General features: G+C 40.1%; 1 protein-coding gene across 2 annotated transcripts in view; it reads left to right on the top strand.

The window, feature by feature from the left end:
• ITGA2 (integrin subunit alpha 2) overlaps positions 1-22567 on the top strand; it is a 70892-nt gene that overhangs the window by 11996 nt on the left and 36329 nt on the right. The window contains exons 2-6 of one of the 2 annotated variants that reach the window (XM_062604274.1): positions 7554-7677; positions 16408-16517; positions 17629-17720; positions 21448-21562; positions 21976-22103. In XM_062604274.1, the coding sequence (XP_062460258.1) occupies positions 7554-7677; positions 16408-16517; positions 17629-17720; positions 21448-21562; positions 21976-22103 (569 nt within the window). Of the gene's footprint in view, positions 1-7553; positions 7678-10589; positions 10665-16407; positions 16518-17628; positions 17721-21447; positions 21563-21975; positions 22104-22567 lie in introns of those variants that run through there. The other variant, XM_062604275.1, reaches the window with a different exon arrangement.

Raw genomic sequence — 22567 nt, 5'->3', positions numbered from 1 at the left:
AAACAGGAGAAAAGTAACAGTAAATACATTTAACATGAAGCAAATACTACTTGACTGCCCTCTTTCATAACTTAATTACTTTCCCTTTCTGCCTTCATTCCACCTTCTGCCTAATATTTCAAGGACAGGAGGTGATTATAGTGCAAATGGTATCTGTAAGTGCCTGTATTCCTTTACTGACTTTAGAACCTGTGAGCTGGTTTCTGCAAATTTTTGCAGAGGGATGAAAAAGAATAAATAGTTGGGTATGGGAGAGAGGACAAAAGGTTTTTTTACAAGTTCCCAGACAACTGAGGAGATCCAGTGTGACCTTGTACGGCACAAACCACCAGAAAATCCACCTCAAAGGGAGCTCTTAGATATACTTCAGTTATGATGAAAGCTTGAGCCAGTGTTCACAATCTGTTGTGAGATGAACCCAGTAGACAGCAAGAGTTATGACTTCTCTCAGCTCTCCTACCCCTGTCTTTTCTGTGTCTCCAGCAGGGTCTGACAGGCTTCAGGGCCATGCTGATACGTTATTTGGAGGAAGAAATCTTTGAGATCAAAGGGAAAATTTTCATTGTGGAACTTGTAGTGGCTCTCTAGGAGCATACTAACATAAAGGGTAAAGTAATGATACCCTCTTCTGGAAAGAATAGCTACTTTAAAAACACTAGACTGAGCAATTAAGGCAATGTAGGCTGTACACATTTCACTGGCTGCTAGTCTATGAAACTGCTTCAGGAAGCAGATAATAATCCAGTCAGATTTTCTTGACACACTTCTCACACCCCCGCCTCTTCCAAACCATTCATGGACTAAAAAATCTTGTGCAAGGATGTGTGTAATTCTATCTTGGTTTTACCCTAATGCAAGGTCATGATCTTGCTCTTCTGTAGTGACTACATGCTTTCCCCTTCCACCCTCAAATCCCCTAGCATGCTGATGACTTTGGGTTTGTCAGGGTCTTCTGTCCTGTTAGAGATGGCAAAACGGGCAGTGGTTGTACCTGTGGCTGTGATACTGAGCTGAGGGGAGCTGACAACAGAGGCTCTTTCTTTTCCCTCTTCTGGCATTATTAGTGGTGTGAATGCTCACTCATAAAGACAAATGGTTGCTTTGCTGCATTATATAACAAATTTTTTTCTGTTCTATTGCTAATACTTGTTGAAAGAAGCAAACACCATACCTTTAGGGAAAAAAAGGTGATGAAGTTTCCTTCATTGTAAAGTTTCTTACTGGCAAAGTTAATACTAGATAAATTTAAAACTAACGTGTAGTGTGAGGTGGATCCTTAGGACTCAGTGGTCAAATTCCATCGTGTCTTCTTTTTAATTTATACTGTGATTGCCAGACCTGTTTGATGCCAGCTATAAATAACAGCAGCAGTGAATGCCTCTATTTGACCGGGTGATTTCCTGAGAGATGAGATGTGGTATAACTGCGTCTGTATGATTATGGGATTCTGGCATGTATTGCCATCTGAAATTGGAGCATCACCTTTGCAACGCAGTATAAAGTGACTGAAAAGTCAATTTTATTATTTAGACTGCAAACAAAATGATGTGTTCATTATGACACTTATGACACAAAATGCAAATTAATAAAATTCTTAGCATATTTTATTAAACTTTTATAAACTCATTTTGCAAACCAAGTAATTAAACACACAAAATCTGATTTCATTTTTTCTCATCCAATTCGATTAATCAGTATGGCAAAAAACTTCTTTGAATAAGGGGTTACAATCAGATAATTATTATAATTATGACATTAAATGATTGATTACCCAACAGACATTTTCTGCTTGCTCACTTTAAGCTGTGAGCTTTGCTTACAAAATCAAACCAATTAGGAACTGTGTGTACCTAATACGAACTATTACTTCAATAAACTTGCTTCAGCTTGTACTTCAACGGCAGCGAACAAAGGCATTAGAGCCATCATTAGACATGTCATTTATAGTTACAGAAGAATTCCCACACGTTCAGGCTTAAAGGTGCACAGTCAGAACATGTATTGGTTTTTATCCTACTAGGAGCAATAAAATGGTGGTGCAGAAGTATATAAGTAGGTATACTCCTACATTGTAGCTCTGCAGGTATACACTGCAATAATGCAGTTGCTGAAACATGGGAATTCCCAGACAAAAAATACAATGCAAAGAGATAATGGAGTTTATTGGAAAGGTTACGGATCCTTTTATCTATCCCGTTGATGATTTTTTCCTAACTTTTCATGTCTGAAAGTTTTTGGGAGCTATTCTGCTTGAGGAAGGTGTCCTCTTTAAGCCAAAGCACCCAAGCTCCCTACCCAGCCAACAGAGGGAAACTGCTGCTTTTGAAGTCTTCAGAGGGGCCTTCAAAAGCTTTAGGCTTGTTTCTGGCTTCCTTTGTTCCACTCAGTCTGTTTATGTGACTGTAAATAAAGTGCCATTTACAGACAAAAGTTAGGAAGTGGATTTTTACTTGCCCAACTAATCTTATCATGATTGTTAGGTCACATAGAAGTCTGTCACCAAAAGCTATTAAAATCCAGATAGTGAATTAGTTTTCTCTATTGCAAGATTCTAAATTATCAAAGTTCATTGCCTGAAGGCAGCAACAGATACTGAGTATTTCCAGCCTAGAATATCCAGTAGTTTGAATCTAGATGCTTCAACGATTGGCACTTTTTTAAGGCATAAGAGACCCTCTTATTCTGGCTCAGGCTTAAAATAGGTTTCAAGGAAACTTAGCATTTTCTTTTTTTTTTTGGCTACAAATGCTTGAATTTCTTGTTCTGAATACTGTATTTAGATAAATGTACAAAATGGATAAAAGATTTCCTTATAGTGTAAGCACTATATAAGACAGAGGAAAATGGCAGGAAAATGCCTAGTGTGTTATAGCAAGTATACACTAGCTAGGCCCAAACTAAGTAAGATTTTTGTGGAGTAGATCTAAATATTTAAAACCTGCTAATGATTATAAAAATGTGGAATATAAAACAACTGTGACTGAAATATGCTGAATGTATGGTTTATCTTATAATGTTCTTGGTGGGTCAGTGTATTTTCCAGCTTTTATACTTTGATTTTCCAAAGCGGTCATGAGCAAGAGACAAAGCTGATCCATAAGAAGATTGTCAATGACCTCACATCTTCAGAAGTGTGTTTTCCTGGTTGCTTTTTAGCTCTTTTCTTTTTGCTCTCTTTGACTAGCTCCCTGGCCAGCAAGCGAGGGCGATAGAGGAAGTTTTGAGAAGAGACCTGCCCAGCAGACACTTCTCTCATTATTCTAGGTAGAAATTCTTGCCCTCAAAGAGCAGTGCTCTGACGTTGCAGTAGTGCAAATTGTTAAAAAGAATACAGTCAAGCCCCAGTGTAAATTGGAAAGATGGGTGGAATGGTTCAGTGAGGAGACAGGGTGAGAAGCTGGGGAGAAAAAAAGAACATTGCTTCCCTAAGTCCTGAGGAGCTGCAAGGAGCTGAAAAATCCCCAGTCTGGGCCAGGCATTATCTTTGCTCCTTGGAATCAGCCCCCATCTTGGAGAAAGCAGGACCAGAAGAGTGTCCCTGGAAGGGTTGCTGCAGTGCCTGCAGGAAGACAAGTGGGGAAGAACGACAGGCAACCCATAGGCCAGCATGTGTTGTGTTGCCCCTGTCTGACCTGTGACAGCACCCTAAGGAATTTGAACCAGCAAGGGAGCATCGCTTCAGGCCGTTGGTTGTGATATCTATCTCTATAGTTTTATCCAGTTCTGGAAATTTCTGCCCTGGCTGCAACATTTAAAAACCCCTCACCTCTGACATGATTCTAAAAATCTTCTGTGCATTTGCACTGAGGTTGCCCCATGCATTTAGACAGAAGACATTTAGCAAAGTTACCACTTGACTAGCAGTGTGAGTTGCTGCTGACTGTAATAGTCCAGAGATTCAAGAGTTTTTCCCTAGAAGCCATTGGATTTGAGGTCAGCCTAGAAATGTTTATCATTCTTGGATACTTTAGGCTTTTCATTCAAAAGCCAGCATTTATTTCCATGTGCACCATATAACTTGGAGAGTCACTCTTTTCCTTTAGTTGTATGTGGGATGGCATTGCAGTATATTCTCCTGTAGCCTCTGAGAATGGGGCACTGGTAAATTGTGCTTGATTTCTGACTGAAGATATATAATTTGGAAACATCAATCCCAGAAATAAACCTAGGATATCACATAAGCAAAATAGTTTGATAAAATGAAAGTATATTAGATCATAAAACTCTTCCCTCCCCAAAAAATGAGACACAAGCTACGAATATATGTGGTTGTGTTTAATGTCCGAAGTATTGAAAACACAGGATGATATGTCTGCACACATTCTCTTCCCCAGTCTTAAATAACATGACTCAGGAAATGTATTTATCTCTAACGATGTTTCTCAAGGAACCATACTTTTAGCAAAGGGTGATTTCTTGCTTTCCAGAGGCTAGCTGCAGATAATGGTTGTTTGAAATAGCTAATATGATTTCCTGTTATGAGTTTGTGGTAAAAAAAGTAGTAACTGAGTGAGTAGTATTTAGTCTTCTGCTAGTAATGTTTGTGTTTTCTATTCTGTGGGAAAAAAGGTACAGAATTCATGGAATTTTTTTCCATGTTGTGAACTTTCCCTCAAAATTGCAGTTATGATTTTAATATTCACACTAGAGTTGTGATGTTATTATTGTTATTGCTATTACAGCTGAGCTACTTAATGGGCTGTTTTATGCTGATATAATCCCATTTAACTTCTCTTCCAAAGGTGATGTTGGGACCTGGAAGAGAGTTACGACAACGTCTTCTCTGCCAGCAAAATTAGAGGAACTCTTCAAATTTAGTCTTACATTTGGAGATGCCAAAGATCATAGAATCATAGAATAGTTTGGTTTGGAAAGGACCTTAAGATTATCTAGTTCCACCCCCCCTGCCATGGGCAGGGACACCTCACATTAAACCATGTCATCCAAGACTCCATCTAACCTAGCCTTGAATACTGCCAGGGATGTAGCACTTACCACTTCTTTGGGCAACCCATTCCTCACTCACCACTCTTTGGGCAACCCCTGTGCCTCACCGCCTGCACAGTAAAGAACTTCTTCATTATATCTAAGCTGAACTTCCCCTGTTTAAGTTTGAACCCGTTACCCCTTGTCCTATCACTACAGTCCCTAATGAAGAGTCCCTCCCCACTTCCTTGTAGGCCCCCTTCAGATACTGGAAGGCTGCTATGAGGTCTCCATGCAGATTGACACGTCTCTTTAAAGGGTCTCTGTTATAGGAATTATCATAAAGGCTGCCAATTTACTACAAAATGACTCAGACTAAATAACTATGGTGAGGCATATTTTGTGTGTAAACTCATTGTGACTGGGCACACAGGAAGGGAGGGGAAACATGGAGGATGCTGTCTAACCAGTGAGCAACAGTGTGAACCTGCCTCACCTGTGAACCTTGGGCAGTAACTGCACAATGCAATCACAGGTCACAGAAAACATGACCTGTGATTGTTTCTTCCACTGCTGACGTTTTTGAGGGGTTTTCAGGAGCCCTGAGATGTTCCTCAGCTGGGCTGTGGCTTGTTCTTGGGATCCCACTGTTGTCTCAGTCCTGGCACCTCCGAGCTGGAGGAGGACTTATCTACTCCTGGCTTTTAGGGGACTTTTTTTCCTGCAGTTTCTGTAGTGGACATTCTCCTAGATGTTCACCTACGGCTCTTGATCAGAAAAAAATCAGGCCCTGCAAACTCATGATATTTAGGACCTTGTCCCTAGCCCGCACTTTCAGTACCCCCCCCAGAATGACATGAAGTGGCATACCCTTATTCCCACTCAAGCAAGTGCCCAAGGAAGAAACAGTTAATGCCATAACAAGAGCAAAGTGGAGTTTCAGTGTTAAGTGTCATGATTTACTACTGAAGTTATATCTTGCATGTTTGTATTTCTAAGTTTTCCTGTTTGGACAACTGTTCAGACTGTTTGGACTGAAAACAAAGGCTTCTGGAGTGATAATAAAATGACTCAAAAGTGTAGATTATCTGATGCAGTAGAAGATCTGTTTTTTCTTCCAGTCTTTCAAACATTAAGTTGAAGATAGACACTAGAATATAAAAGTTATTAGCAGTTATAGTCAGTGCATTTTCATTTTAATGAAAACTAGCTGGATGTCCAGGCCCAAATAGTTACGGTGAATGGAGTTAAATCCAGTTGGCAGCCAGGCACAAGTGCTTTTCCCCAGGGCTTAGTACTGGGGCCAGTTCTGTTTAATGTCTTTATCAGTGACCTGGATGAGGGGATCAAGTGCACCCACAGTGAGTTTGCAGATGACACCAAGTTGGGCAGAAGTGTTGATCAGCTGGAGGATAGGAAGGCTCTGCAGAGGGATCTGGACAGGCTGGATTGATGTGCTGTGGCCAATGGTATGAGGTTCAACAAGGCAGAGTGCTGGGTCCTGCATATGGGCCACACCAACCTCCTGCAATGCTACAGGCTTGGGGCAGAGTGGCTGGAAAGCTGCTCATGGAAAAGCACCTGGTGGTGCTGATTGATGGAGCTGGGCATGATCCAGCTTTTGCCCAGGCAGACAAGAAGGCAAACAGCATCCTGGCCTGTGTCAGCTGTGGTGTGGCCAGCAGGGCCAGGGCAATGATCATCCCTTTTACTGGCACTGGTGAGGCTGCACCTCAAATCCTGTGTTCAGTTCTGGGCCCCTCACTACAAGAGAGACATTGAGGTGCTGGAGCAGGTCCAGAGAGGAGCAAGAAGCTGGTGCAGGGTCTGGAGCACAAGTGTGATGGGGAACAGCTGAGGGACCTGGGGGGGTTTAGTCTGGCAAAGAGAAGGCTCAGGGGGGACCTTATCACTCTCTAAAACTACCTGAAAAGAGGATGAAGAGAGGTGGGTGTTGGATTCTTCTCCCAGGTAGCATAGAACAACATAAACCAGCTTAAAGTTGTTCCAGGGGAGGTTTAGATTGGGTATTGGGAAAAATTTATTCACTGAAAGTGTTGTCAAGCATTGGAACAGGCTTCCCGGGGAAGTGGTTGAGTCACCATCCCCGGAGGTATTTAAAAGACATATAGATGCAGAACTTAGGGATGTGGTTTAGTGGTTGACTTGGCAGTGCTAAGTTAATGTTGGACTCAATGGTCTTAAAGGTCTTTTTCCAATTTATGACTCTTTGTACCTCAGCAGGCTGATGTTGTGTTTGCTGTGCCATAAGCATAACTTATGCCTTAAGATAAAAGAGGATAACAGACCTCTGAATCATATTTCTTGCCTCCCTTCAGCTAAAACATTCCTGTTCGTAATGCTGCAACTTTTGTTAAGGCAAACAATGAATGAGTCATTTGTCTCTATCCACAATATTATAATACATGTAAAGAGTGCTAGACAAGCATTACGCATGGGCAGATGGATGCTGTAGGAAAAAGGGCTGTTTTTTTTCTTGTATGTATCAAAGGCTACGTTTTATTTTCTTGCACTGGGGGAGCTGGCACAGATGAAGAGCCTTTTTCACTGGGATCAAAATTCTTCTTTAATTGCTTCTGTGGTAATCATAATGTTTCTGTTAACAGGCATTCTTCATAACTGCTGTGAAGCCTACAACGTTGGGATACTAGAAGCAAAAATATTTTCTGGTCCATCAAGAGAACAGTTTGGATATACAGTTCAACAGATTATAAATGAACAAGGCAAATGGTAAGCTTGAACAGCTTGTTATATGTCCAGTTAAAGGTTAGGGAAAAAACTGTTGAAATTTACTTTTCTTTTATTATTCTGCATTTCATTTAAATGTGTTCTGATTAACTCATTTTCATATTAGAATAAATACTTACATTATTAAAACAAAAGTTGAAATATTTTAAAGATGGGTGCATTTGAAGGTTCAGGCTTTTTTCCCTTTACAGTGTGCAATCTGAAGTCTTCTGTTAAGCTTTTACTTTCATGTCCAATACACCAGTTTCCTCAGACTCATGATTTCTGTAAAATTTTAACTCATTTCATCCCTTCCTGGTTTGTTACACATGACATATACACGGGATATTTTTCCATTTTAACATTGTTGAGGTAAAACAAATTATTAGGGCTGAGAAGTTCTAATTAATGATAATATTAATATTAAAATAAGTGAGCTTATATCATTTTGTGTATGATACAGCATAAAACGTTCACTTCTCAAGGGACGGCATGTTTGCTTGTATGTAATAACAAAAACTTAGTAAAGGCCTTGTTGTCTGCTGCATCTCTTCGGCCATAAAATTTGATGCAAAATCCACTGTTGTCACAACATTGGACTTGATGAGCAATTAGTAAAATATTTTTAATAGTAATGTTTGTTTCGGAAAGAACTTGAAAATACTAACCCAGAGTAAGTCCATTCAGTGGAAGACACATTATTTTGTCCTCTGCAGTCTCAGCAACCACAAAACTTAATGTGTCTTTTATAGCAAGGACTGCATTACTATAAATAGTTCAGTGGTACTTAACTACTTTGAGTGGTTATTTGTGTATGCACAATATTAAGTCTATAGCAGAAAGTCGCACAAGTCATGTATATTATCATAGGCCGAGACAATATTTTGATGTATCATTCTCTGTGGTTTGAAACAGTGTCAGAACCAAAATAGCGACAAAGTGGCATGTTTGCTCAAGTGATGATCGGAGAATAGTAAGTAGCTGAACTTTTTTCAGTAAAAAGAAAGTAAGATGTCAAAATCTGAAATTCACAGAAATGCATTTGAAAATATATTTTACAGTAGTTTGCAGAAGACAACCATACAAAAATATTGAGCTGAGATATTTATGCATAGCTGTGCACAGAGACGCTGTGCAGTTGCAATTGATTGCGTATGTAAAGATGTAAGATTACCTAGATGTCACTGCATCTCTGGCATTACTGTTTAACACCAGTGACCAGGAGGAAGAGTAAGAGGAGAGCAGAGCTGTGTCCTCTGAATTGAGAACTCATTGAGTAGGCTCTCAGCCTACCCCCACTCCTTGACTGACGTAGCAGCTTCTCACTGTGTTTCTGCCTGCTTTAATGGTGTGTTTAGTCACCCATAGATCAGAGCTCTCTTCCTTTGAAACTTCTTTGTAAAGCCATTGAAGGAGCTCAGGAATGTCTGCTGAAGTGAATTGAATGCTTTGGCTTATAGATGGAGAAATTATGTCCTATGTTTTAGCCGCCTTGTACGTTTATCTACAAGCTTGCAACAGGAGAAATAGGTTCCAGGATTAGTCTGGAACCTATTTCCATTTTGTATTTCCCTATTTAATTTTTACTTATAATAAAACCCCTCCACTACCACTTTCTTGGATCATGTGTGATAAAGTTCAGGAAATCGAGTAAGTTTCGGTTAACTTTTCCTATTATACAGAATCATAGAATCATTTAGGTTGGAAAAGACCTTTAAGATCATTGAGTCCAACCAGTCTCTTCCCAAGCATGAAAATATTATGAATCTGGAAAACTTCTGTAGACAGGCACTTCATTATTTGTTCATTCACTGCACAGTGTCTGATCATAGCTCCAAAAATCAGGGGAATTCTAGCAGCTCTTGTTTGAGTAACCATGACTTGTTAGAGGCTCTTCAGTGAAGAAAAGGTCTTTTCAGTCTCCCTCTCAAGAAATCACTGAACAATCTTAAAAAAAAGTCAGTCATGGTTTACTGTCTTGTTCTCTTCATTTCTAAGCTATTTTCCTTTTTTTCCTTTTTTTTTTTTTTCTTGTGTGCAGTATTTAAATTTAAGAGCCCAACACCGCTCAAGCTGTTCAGTGGAGCTGGTTTCTTCTACAAGCAATGCAGAGGCTACAGTCTGTGTGCAAAGACCTTGTTGACACGGCTGAGTTAGGAGTGAGATAAACAGTCTGAGCTTTGCATAAGAATGGGATGCTGCTTTCTGTTAGAGGGAAGTGTTTATCACTGTATGCTTTTATGGAGACCATCATTGTGCACCAAGAATGTGATGCACTTGAAAATGTCGTTCAGGCACAGTGGGGCTGCTCACAACATCAAATGTTGCTGGAGTGGCATCTTCCTCCAAAGGAGAGGTTATCAGAATCTGAGATCTTCCAGAAATTTTATCACTTCCTAGACCTCACTTCTGTTAATAAAATAACATGCTGCTATATCAAATACAGCTTTAAAAATCCTCCTGTACTCTCTCAAAGATTACAAAGGAGAGATACAGAAAAAAAAAACAACAGATGCTAGTTACATTATTCAGCTGTATTTCTGGGAGGTACATCTCCTGAGGCAATAAAAGCTATAGAAAATGATAAAGAGAGGAAAATCTTTGCAGAAGTTGGACTTCAGACAGTGGTATGTTATCACTTTTGTTGAAGATGAGTTCAGAGAGAGAGCGAAGACAGTCAAACCAGCAGCACAGGTCTATAAAGGGGGCTTATACATGTTGGAAAACCATGACACAAACCAGCAAGGGAGCCCTTTTTGTTTAGAGTCAGATGATCCAGGATAATTGGACACTGAACTGCCGTGCACTGATGAGCATTGATGGCATGTGAGGCTCATAAATAAGGACAAACTTGCAAGTCAAGCCCAGCTCAAGCTTTTCACGGTGTCTGCTGGAATTTTCTAAACAGAAGCTCTTTAATGAACTCAAGGAAAATTGTGAACACCAAAGAAGCTCATCAGTAAGAAAAGTTTAGGCAGCCCATCACACAAGTAATTACAGAAACATCATTCAGTTTACACTCTTTCTCCCTGTCGTGAAATCAACTGTATTTGAGCCTTAAACTGAGATCAAGTTCTGTCATTTTATAAACACAATATTTTAGAAAGGCAGATTGTACCCTGTCAAGTTTGTCTTGAATGTGCATGCCCAGAACAGAAGCTGATACTACATTCTGCAAAGATAGCAATACTTACTTCATGCTCATACTTGGTTTTATATCTGTCCCAGGTGAGGAAGATTGGATAACAGTATATAACTAAATGCATTGTTCTACACAAATGTGTCTTCAGTCTGTGGGTACATCCCACAACAGTGCTAAAGTCTCAGACTGCTGCTGAGGAGCTGGTTGGTATCAAGTTGCAGTCACACTGCTCAGTTGTGTCTGTGTGCTTATGATTTGGATTTTTTAAATTTTGTTTTGGAATTTTTCATGGGATTTTTCTGAAGTATCTTGTTTCATTCCGTATCATGTCAGTAATGACACTTTACGCTGCCCTTGCTGATGTATCACATAATCACTGCACTACTAAATAGTTTTAAAAATCACCACATACTTCCTACTAGTCCTCACAGCCCAATGGCCTTTCTCCCGAGGTGGTGTCCTGCCTCTTCAGACAAATGAGGTATTTTTGCTGAAAAGACACATTGTGTAGCAACTGTTGTTGAAATCAATACATTTTAAAGCCTTATAATTTTAATGAGGAGGGTAATTTCTGCCAACTTTTTTTTTTTTTTCTTTAAGAAAAAGCCCCTATTGTTACAGCTCTGTCTTTTCAGTGCCAGGACCACTGCTAACACTGAGTTCTTCGTCCAGTTTTTGCTTAGTCTGATTGCATGCCTTACAGTTTGCCTCTTCACTGCTTGGAGCAGCTCTGCCTTCTGTCTTCTAGACGTTTTAAGTTTGTTAATTAAACTTTCTTGCCATAGCTCACTGTAGTTTTTGAAGTTTTGAGTATTTTCTTCAAGAGATTGGAAGTTCTAGATGGTGACAAGTGGTTCAGGGTGTGCATAGAAGCATCTCTGAGAGTGAAGAGTTTTCTGGTTTTCATATCTATTCATCACTTCCTGTAATTGTAGGGGAAAGGGCCAGATGATTTAAAAGGTCCTTTCTACTTCTGTTTTCCTAGTTCCTATTAGCCATCTTTGTGTTTAGAAGACACATGAAAGAGCAAATGCATGAAAAAAAGAAAAAGAAAGGAAATGAGAAAATATAAAACTTGCTCTGACAACAGCTGGGAATTCGGCCCTTCACTGTGAATTCTGATTTTGTTTTCTGCTACATCACACTTTGCCAGTTACTAGCTTTGTCATGGTGTAATTTCCCAGAAATAATTCCTGTTGCACTTTGATCTGCCACTCCTGCAGCCTGTGTGGTATGGCATTGCTGCTGAACTTTGACTTCCTGTAGTTCCATTGCTTTGTGTACAGTGTTGGAGCCTTATTAAGGAGCCAAATAGTAAAAACAGTGGCAGTGTTACACACTAATCACTATAGTATTGTTTTAAGACAGTCTACAAGGACACATAAGAAAGTTTTGTAAAAAAAATATTTAACTCATGGCTGAAAAGGATCCTTAATTAATACACCATACATTATGCAGTTTATTTGGAAACAAGCATTTTCAAGTATTACAAGCATTTTCAAGTATTTTAGTGTTCGTTTCTTACATTCTTTCCTGATCCATTCTGTTTCGTTCTGCTTTATGTGCATCCTGTTTAATCACAGTAAAAAATACTCTGTAGTTAGCAGGATGCTACCCAGATACTCTTCTGCTTTCTTCACTTCTGATGTTTCAGAAAGATACTCGTGCATTTTCCCAGATATTGTGTAACTCTCTATTGTAATAGTTTATGTTACTTTTCAAAGGCAAGAAGAACTTGCTGATTTCTAATACAGATTAAGGCTATTATTAAGTTTAAGTAAGGCTCAGGGTATGAAAGAAATAATAATTGAGTTATTTCCTAGGACCTTTGACAATTAATACCAAATATATAGGGCTAGGCTTTGCAAAAGTTGGTTAGTAACTTTTTCTCAGGAGAGTATTGATGGCAGGACAGGCTAATTAAGTCAAATAAGGGAAAGAGGTTAATAACTATTCATTTCTGAAAATCACAGTGCCAGTAATAGTTCTAAGTGTTAAATTCTGTGTACAGGGTGGCATTTTTTGGCTTACAGTATAGTTATAGCATTGAGATTTCTTCATGCTACAAGTCTACAAAGAAAGCTAATACAACAAAGGGGAATACAGTATAATAACTTGTTGTAAAGTATGAGGAGTGCAAGCTAAATGAAAGACAAAATTAAGTTTGCTTTGGACACAGTTGGCATAGATTTAGGTTTGGGTTTAAGATTAGAAGAGTTTGCCTTGTTTGGCTTACATTTTTCTGTCTGTATCACACAACAGCCACAAGGCTAGTTCCAACAAAAGTGTAATTGTTGTGAACATTGAGTCCTAGAAGTGGATTTGGTATAAAGAGTGATAATTCCTTGTTTTAAATAGATGTTTAGGTTGGAATTAATGTTGAGGTTGGGGGAAACATGAGTTTCAGAGCTCACATAACTGCTGAGCACCTTAAGGCCCAGAGTGTGCATAAGTATGCATGCTGAAAGGGAGAGAATTGCTTCTTCTAAACATACAGTGGTTTTATATAGAGAGTTATTTATATGAACATGAATGGCATGTTTAGAGATGGTAGAAGTACACAAAATCCTGTTCCTGCTGCCTGTGTAATCACTGTTTTTCAACAAAGGAATTGAGAAGTCAGCAGGTATTTTTAAAATATTCTGATACACATGAGACAGAATCTGAAGTTATCCCGAACAAGGCTTTAAGTGGAGTGGTGGACTTGGCAGTCCTGGGGTAGCAGTTGGACATTATAATCTCAAAGGTCTTTTCGAATCAAGCTGTTTCTATGAAGTAAACTAAAATATGCAACTAGCAGTATTTTCTTAGAGAAAGCTAAGACGGATGCAAACTCTTACTTGTGCTTCTAAAACTGTGTTTTTATCAAAGCTATTTTATCCAAACTAATTATAAACTTGCAGCAGTAAAATCAGAGGACTCCTGAAAAGTTTGTTTGATATGTAGCAATTGCTTTGAAACATAACAACGCGTTCTTTTAATAGTACAAGGTTCTTGCATTGGAATTACAGAATCACAGAATGGTTTAGATTGGAATGGACCTTATAGTTCATCCAGTTCCAATCCCATTCCATGGGCAGGGACACCTTCCACTAGACCAGGTTGCTCAAAGCCCCGTCCAGCCTGGCCTTGAACGTTGCCTGGGATGGGGCAAACAACTTCTCTGGGCAGCCTGTGCCAGGGACCCACCACCCTTACGGGAAAAAATTTCTTCCTGGTACCTAATCTAAATCTACCCTCTCCCAGTTTAAAGCCATTCCCCCTTGTCCTGTCACCACCTGTCCCTGTACAAAGTCCTTCTTCAGCTTTCATAGAATCATAGAATATTATGGGTTGGAAAGGACCTTAAGATCATCTAGTTCCAACTCCCCTGCCATGGGCAGGGACACCTCACACTAAACCATGTCACCCAAGGCTTCATCCAACCTGGCCTTGAACACCACCAGGGATGGAGCATTCACAACCTCCCTGGGCAACCCATTCCAGTGCCTCACCACCCTCACAGTAAAGAACTTCTTCGTTGTATCCAATCTAAACTTCCCCTGTTTAAGTTTTAACCCGTTACTCCTTGTCCTGTCACTACAGTCTCTAACAAAGAGTCCATCCCCAGCACCCTTATAGGCCCCCCTTCAGATATTGGAAGGCTGCTATGAGGTCTCCACACAGGCTTCTCTTCTCCAGGCTGAACAGCCCCAACTTTCTCAGCCTATCTTCATACGGGAAGTGCTCCAGTCCCCTGATCATCCTCGTGGCCCTTCTCTGGACTTGTTCCAACAGTTCCATGTCCTTTTTATGTTGAGGACACCAGAACTGCACACAATACTCCAGGTGAGGTCTCACGAGAGCAGAGTAGAGGGGCAGGATCACCTCCTTCGACCTGCTGGTCACGCTCCTTTTGATGCAGCCCAGGATACGGTTGGCTTTCTGGGCTGTGTGCGCACACTGAAGCCGCCTCATGTTCATTTTCTCATCAACCAACACCCCCAAGTCCTTCTCCGCAGGGCTGCTCTGAATCTCTTCTCTGCCCAACCTGTAGCTGTGCCTGGGATTGCTCTGACCCAGGTGCAGGACCTTGCACTTGGCATGGTTAAACTTCATCAGGTTGGTATCAGCCCACCTCACAAGTGTGTCAAGGTCCCTCTGGATGGCATTCCTTCCCTCCAGTGTATCAACCGAACCGCACAGCTTGGTGTCATCGGCAAACTTGCTGAGGGCGCACTCAATCCCACTGTCCATGTCAGCGACAAAGATGTTAAACAAGACCGGTCCCAACACCGATCCCTGAGGGACACCACTCGTTACTGGTCTTCAGCTGGACACTGAGCCATTGACCACAACTCTTTGCATGCAGCCATCCAGCCAGTTCTTTATCCACTGAGTGGTCCATCCATGAAATTGATGTCGCTCCAATTTAGAGACAAGGATGTCATGTGGGACAGTGTCGAGCGCTTTGCACCAAGTCCAGGTTTCTTGGCTTGTTATCTTGTAGCTACTTACAAAATTTCAGAGAACAACAATTTTGCTTTTAGCAACCTGTTGACCTACTAGAAAAGATGTTTTCTTATGATACTCCACGTTCTACACTGGAATCCCATTTCTTGTCCTCTTACTGTCCCATAAATGAATTAAGTATAACCATAGACTAATCTGTATGAAAGGAAAGCCATATTGCTGCTGGAGTGAAAACCCAGTCTCTGCTTTCTAATGAACTTTCACTTTTTTTTCCATATATCGTGAGATCATCTTCTTATGATGTTTTTCCTTACCCTTATTTCACTGGACATTAAACTGTATAATGAATTGTCTTTGCCAGCCCTTTGTGGCCCTATACTGTCTGCTGGTTTTACTCTCTCATAGACCTATGCTGAAAAATAGGTATTCAAGCAGTATTCCCGGCTTTGTGAAGGCTTTCAGGTAAAATTGAAGTGGTCTTCAGGAACAGATATTGGAGGGAAAACCTCATGGCAGACACAGAGTCTGAGAAAATGAGTCACTTTGTATAGTAGGCACAAATTACCCTAAGTCTTAACTTTCTTGTTCAGGATTAAACACTTTGTGCAGCAGACTGTTACCACCTGCAGTGTTTTCTTTCTGACTCAGTGTGGTCAAGGTGTGGTAGTGCTCAAGCTCAGACATAAGCATTTGACTGCTGCTGAGCAGATCCTGCAGGAAATGCTTCTTATCGGCTAAAATAATAACTCAAAAGGACTAAGTTAACTATTAACTGGCGAGACAATTTTTTTTGTGTCTCAATCGCCAATGTATATATTTCAAAATTTATATGCATCTGTATGTATTAGTATCTCGGCTGTATTTCTTCTGACACTGTGACAGACTGTCACAGAAACAACAGTAAATGCATTTGAGGCAGCCTAACCCCCAGAGGCTCCTCCACCAAAGCTGTCCCTGCTGAATCCACTGTATTTACATCAAGTAAAGCTTCTGAGCAGCTCTGGAGGAGACTCTTGAGCGCTTTAGGTGCTACATCTGGTAAAAGCCTTTTTATCTGTTAGCCTAAAGTGTGCTATGTAGTAGTGCTACTGAACTTTTCCAGTGTTATTAAAGACCTAACGAAGTTCCTGTTACTTTAGGTTGTTGGTTGGTTCACCCTGGAGTGGCTATCCCTCTAACAGAACTGGGGATATCTATGCATGTCCTGTTGGTACATCCAAAACCACATGTAAAAAACTGAATTTACAAGGTAAGTTGTAACAAATAATGCCTTGCTACAGTTGTTCAGTTTTTTTCTTGGTTTTATACCAGGCCTATCTTGTTAAAACTTTTATCTCTCTGTTTGTATATGTGTGTGAATGCTTCAAGGACTCACTGCCAGCTGTAGGTGAGACCTGTGTGTATGTGAGCCAAAATTGGTGCCAGCTGCTGGAGTCAGGCTGGGCTATGCGTGTCCTGACCTCTGATCTCAGCACCAGATACTGCAGCAACTGGGGTCTTTAACCTCAAGCTATGGGCTGGGAACAGTATGTGTCCCAAAACCAGCTCATGGCAGATGGACCAGGGCTCTGTGTCATGGAGGGCCCCATGCTGGCAGCAGGAGCAGAACCACGGATCACAGGCCAAGGGACTGGTGGGGGCTCTGGTGCAGTGACTGTCTGCATCTTCCCCAAACCTGGCATCTGTGTGTATGTGCACTAGCAAGCTGCTCAGCTGGACCAGCCAACTGAGGGGCACCTCAGATCCAGGTATCATGCAGATGCGAGGTCCATGCTGGGATACCCAGGGGGACTTGCCAATGTGGATTGCATGAGGGACGAGTGTGTTTGTGCACAGGAAGCCTTTTCTGCCTCTGTGTGTTTGCAAACTGAGCATGAAATGGGATTCACTTTTGGATACAGTGGAAATACAGGGCAGCAGCGTGTGCTGCAATGCCTGTTTTATGTTTATATGTGGTGCAGATCATTTCTGTCCTCCACCACTCCTTCCATGTTTTTGTCTAAAGCCTGATACTGGATCAGAGGAGTCTGGTGTGCTGAGGAATGTAACAGTAGCTGCTCAGCTGCAGCAACTCAGCTAGTCAAAAATACACAAAAATACCATTTCTTCCTCCCTGTTGCTCTTGGCTCCCTCAAGTGCAGGTCCTCTAAATGGACATGCTGAATTCATGTCTACAGTTAACAGTAAATTTTTGATGAAGATTAGCTTTTGTTCCTTTTGTGTCAGAATCATAGGCAGCCATTTTGAAAAGGAATCTTAGATCCTGAGAAATCAAGATTTTGAAAATGAATTCTAACTTACTAAATTGCTTCTATATCTTATTTACTATTCTGTCATTACTTAATCTTTTTTTCTTTCAGCCCTAATAAATATTTCAAATGTGACTGAGATAAAGGAAGTCATGAACCTTGGGTTAACTCTGATACAGAACTCAAAAACCGGAGGATTTTTGGTATGTATCAAGGACATATGCAATACACACAGAAATTCCTGAAGACAATGAAGAAACTAGAATTCTCTGCATTTTTTTTTTTATAAGTCCAAGTTGAATATATTTTATTATGCAGCATAGATTAGTACATATTTTGCATATTTTAAAATATTCCATCCTACTGTCATTACCTGTTTAAAAATCAGGAAAATTATGGGATCTTCCCATCATTTATATAAATGTCCTGTGGAAGGGCACATAATTAAAGACTCTGTAGTGAGTCAGACAACATAGGCAAGAGTATTTCCACCATGTCTCTAAGACAGTCTTGTATAGTTCTGGTTACACTTTCAAAAGACAGCATGGAGTCTGCCTCCCTCCATATGTACTTGCACAGAGGCTGTTACCCTGAGATGTTAGCATTTCTAGTTCCATGGATCTGCAATATGTTTTATTTGGTTGGTAAGCTGGAGGATATATACAAAATATGTGTATGTTTTGCAAACCACTCTCCTTGGGGCCTGTAAAACAGATTGCATAACTGAAAGGAGGTTGATGCCTTCTTAATAGTCTTTTTTACAATCCTAACCATAAGCATGAAAACTGTTGCGGTGTAAGTGTATTCCAGTTTGATGCATCATTGCAGTAATTAAGTGAAACAACAAACTGAAGGCAGAGGAACTTTGAGATTCACTTTCAGCTTCACATTTTTGTGTTGCATCTTCCTAATAATTGCAAAAAATATTCAAATGTTTATTATTTTCATTACCACCTAGCTCAGTTCAGTGAAGTACTTAAGTCTAATTCCAACCTTTCCAGCAGCATTCTTGGAGTTAGTAAAGTTAATCAGAACTTCAAATACATCAAGTTTTCTTCTTGATGTTTTGAGAAGACACTGATTAGAAAAGTCTTATTCTGTCTCTTGGATAATACCTTTGGTTGCTGTTAATGCAATCCTTCTATGCATACCCACTTTTAACCAGTATCAGTAATTGCAGTGATTTTAAATCACATCTCACGCAGGAAAACTTGTATTTTCTAATAGTACTTGAACTTCTCTCAGTTAAAAAGAATTTCTGGATCCATACATTATTGATTGACTCTCCTTAAATTTCATAAAGTAACAAAAAATTACGTTGAATGGTAAGACATGAACAGTTAGCCATGTCTTTGGCAACCGGAGCTCTTTTTGACATAAGGAAAATGGGGTACTAGACAGGTGCTTATTTGTGACTTAGCCTCAACAAATACCAAAAGCTCCAGGACTTGTCTAATTCTTGCCACAACTAAGAGGAGACCGTCTGATTGTCGCTGCAGGCTGCTGTCAGCCGCAGCTTCTCTCTGAGACACAATCTCTGGCAGCTGGCCTCTGTGATGGACTCTTTGGGTTAGCTCAGAGCTTCTTCCCCCCCCCCCCCCGATTACTGTGCTCCTTCCTCCCGTGGCTGCTTTTCAGCCTCCATTTCAGCTTGCACATGTCTGTGCTGCATCCCTGCACTGCTTGGCTGGAGCATGACCCAGCCTGGCATGTCTGTGCTGTAGCTTGTGAGTCCTGCTGGTTCTGCTAATTTGATGCCATGTGATTGCTTCCCACAGGTATCCTAAGTCCAGGGCAGCAATTTCCACATTACATTTTTCTGAGGCATGCTTAGTCTTGTTGGAAAGGTGCTTAAGAATTTCAGTGATGGTTAACAATCTTCTTTCCAGATTTCTCATCTGTGTTTCTGTCAGTTTGGTTCTGGGGAAGTACTTTGTGTTTAGTTGAAAGGAACAGCTCCTGTCTCCTACATGTAAAATCTCCTTTCTGTATTTAACATGTAAAATCTCCTCTCTGTATTTAATGCCCCACAATTGCTCGTTTGTCCTTTGATTTGCTAAATAAACACAAATTTTTGCCGTATTCCACGAGTGTTTCTAGGGCACTATATAGTGTATTTTTAACTTCCCTGTCTCAGCTGCAGGTGCTTCTTTTCACATATCTTTAGGCCATATTTGATTTGCATGCTCCCTGCAAGCTTACCTCACCCTGCAATCAGCCAGTGCCTGATCAGTCTGCTGTTCACTTTTCCACTCAGTGAGCAACTAGTTTATGTCCACATTTCTTAACATTAGTCCTTAAGGACACATCTATGCCCCTTTCTACTATTCCAGTTTTCAACTTCCTCGGTTCTTCGTATGTGATCTCCCAGGTTTCCCCTGTATCAATGTTGCATCTTAAGTCTCTAACTGTTACAACACTAGAACATTTGAATGTGGTTTTTTGTGTATTTTTTTAAGAACAGCGAAGTTTAGTAGAACATTTTAGAACATTTCTATTTTTTTATTAAAGATTAACATCATAATTTTGAGTTACCATTAATATAAAAGGAAACTAGAAAATAGGCAAATGAGATTAATCTATAAAGAACTTTAAATTAAAAAACAGCTTTAATTTAAAGATTAGTAGCACTCTTCCAGCTTCACAGTTACCAATATAGAAGTTTTATGTTACCTGTGTTACCGATATAGACATTTTGTACCTCTCACCTCTTCAAATACCTATCTTTTCCAGTAAAACTAATCATGCCCCATGTAGCAGCTAAAAAGCACTTATCTCAAGATCAGATCATGTAGATGTATTTCCTTTCTCTTGTGTAGAAAATCTGCCATCTTGTCAAATATGTTAAGGTAGTTTGATGTGGCCCACCACTGGTAAACCAATATGTGATTTTCAACTTACTTCTGCCTTTAATTTTCTTTTTTCAATATTCTTGAGAAAAGGGTAATAGTGCCATTCACTCTCTCTTCTCTTCCTAAATAGAGATGGTGCATTTTCTCTTCCTAAATAGAGATGGTGCATTTTCTGTTCCTAACATCTTTTTTATTCAAAAAGAAAATCCCTCCTGGTCCCCCAAATATCCTCATTAAAAAAATACTGTCTCTGTGTCCATCTTTTTTATGTAGGTACTTCTGCACCTATCCTTCTAATATCAGAGGTGTGGCTGTCATGCAGCCAGTTTCTTTTTACAGAGATTATTTGCAGCAAAGAAGCAAGATTATTTTCCCTGAAAGGCAGTGAAATATGTAGCTGAGGGCTAAATGGGACAGTGCATAACGTGTGGCTGCACCCTCCCTTGAGACGATGAAAACATTTAGGTTGTAACTATTTTCACAAAGTGAATTTCCCTTGGGAACAAGGCTTCTCAAACTAATATATGTGTGTGTGCTCACTGATCACTAAACCCTTCAATCTAATATATGTGTGTGTACTCACTGATCACTAAACCCTTCAGTCTGCTCGCACTGTTGGAGGTAATCGGATTTACCGGGAGAAAAACAAAAACTCTTGCATCTTCGCAGCGTCCTGCATGCTCGTGGGTCTGGTGCCACCTCCTGGTTAGTAGAAGAACTTCTCTGCAAATGCGCTAATACCAACCCAAGATTTAAACTATAGCTTGTAGAGCAGGTGGCTTAAAGCAGCGCCGATTGCTTGCAGATCAGGTCACACTCCCTAGTTGTTATAATTGTGCATAGTCTGGAGGGACCAGCTTGCAGAAGGAGGCACTAAGATGATCATGAATAGAAAATCCATTCAGTGAGAAAGCCTGTGAGAGGGATACGCTGTGATTGCAAGGGATTTTGCTTGATTACCCAAGAGGGCTCCTCTGATCCTATATGGCTGTAGTTCTGCTTATTGTGCTTTTCTGTACAGATGAAGTAAGACAAATATTTGTCATTTTTATAGTTTCTTTTTGTTGTTACTTTTAAGACTTGTGGTCCTTTGTGGGCACAGCAGTGTGGAAGCCAATACTATGCGACAGGAGTCTGTTCTGAAATCAATCCAAGTTTCCAGCTCCTACGAAGCTTTACTCCTGCTATTCAAAGTAAGACAACATGTGCAAAACAGATTCTATTAAAAAGGCATATCAAACAAAATCAAGATATGTTCTGTCAGGGACTACTAATTTGTGGGGGTTTTGGGGTTTTGTTTTTTTTTTTGGTTTTGTTTTGTTTTTTAAAATATATGTGCAAGTAGCAAAGTCCTGTGATTCACATGTAAGGACTTACAAATTGTGACCCAATGCCAGTATAAATATGGACTCGCTCCTCTGAATTAAGAGGCACAGCACCAGTGCAGGCTCAAAATCTGCATATGCTTCTGTTGAGTCCTCATTCTGGGGAAAAGCTTCCTGATCTGAAGTGTTGCCTGTGTGAGACCTAGATGTGCACCTCTGAATTTAGACAAAGAATTGTATTGAGACTGAAAGTGTATTTAATGTCCGCTTTTATTTTTTAGAGTGTTCCTCCCTTATAGACATCGTGGTGGTTTGTGATGAGTCAAACAGCATTTATCCCTGGGATGCAGTGCGGGCATTTTTGAAAAAGTTTGTACAAGGCTTAGACATAGGCCTTAACAAAACCCAGGTAAGTCACAGACCTCTTAGAGAGAGACCAAAAAACAAAAAGACAATGGGTTTTGCTAGCAAATGTAAAGGAAACCAAGTGTACTACAGTACTCCCTCAAAGCCACAGGTTATGCTGTTGTCCTTACTTTTCAGTATTGTTATTTCACAGCTAACCTGTTTCGAAAGGGATTAGTAACTTGATTCAAACATAAACCAACTTAAATAAAAGTCTAGGTTATAGCTAGGGGAGTCAGATCTCTTTCATTCCTTATGTGTGAAAGTAATTAAAATACAGTCTGTGTGCATGTGGTGAAAGTAGAATAGATTTTTTACAGGTTTTTCATATGGGTCTTACTTTCAACTGCTGCATCTTTAAAATAGTTTTTCCTGCTTGGTTACTCTCTGACCTTTGTGTTCTTTTTCCTTTTAATTTGATGATGGTAAGGAAAATTTTACTACTTGCTTTTTTTTTTTGTTTTAAAC

The sequence above is a fragment of the Pezoporus occidentalis genome, unplaced genomic scaffold (genome assembly GCF_034315485.1).
Source record: "Pezoporus occidentalis ecotype Australia unplaced genomic scaffold, CSIRO_AGI_Poc_V1 ctg85, whole genome shotgun sequence".
Taxonomy (NCBI): Eukaryota; Metazoa; Chordata; class Aves; order Psittaciformes; family Psittacidae; genus Pezoporus; species Pezoporus occidentalis.
The sequence above is the reverse complement of the archived record's forward strand: the minus strand, read 5'-3'. Positions and strand labels throughout refer to the sequence as shown.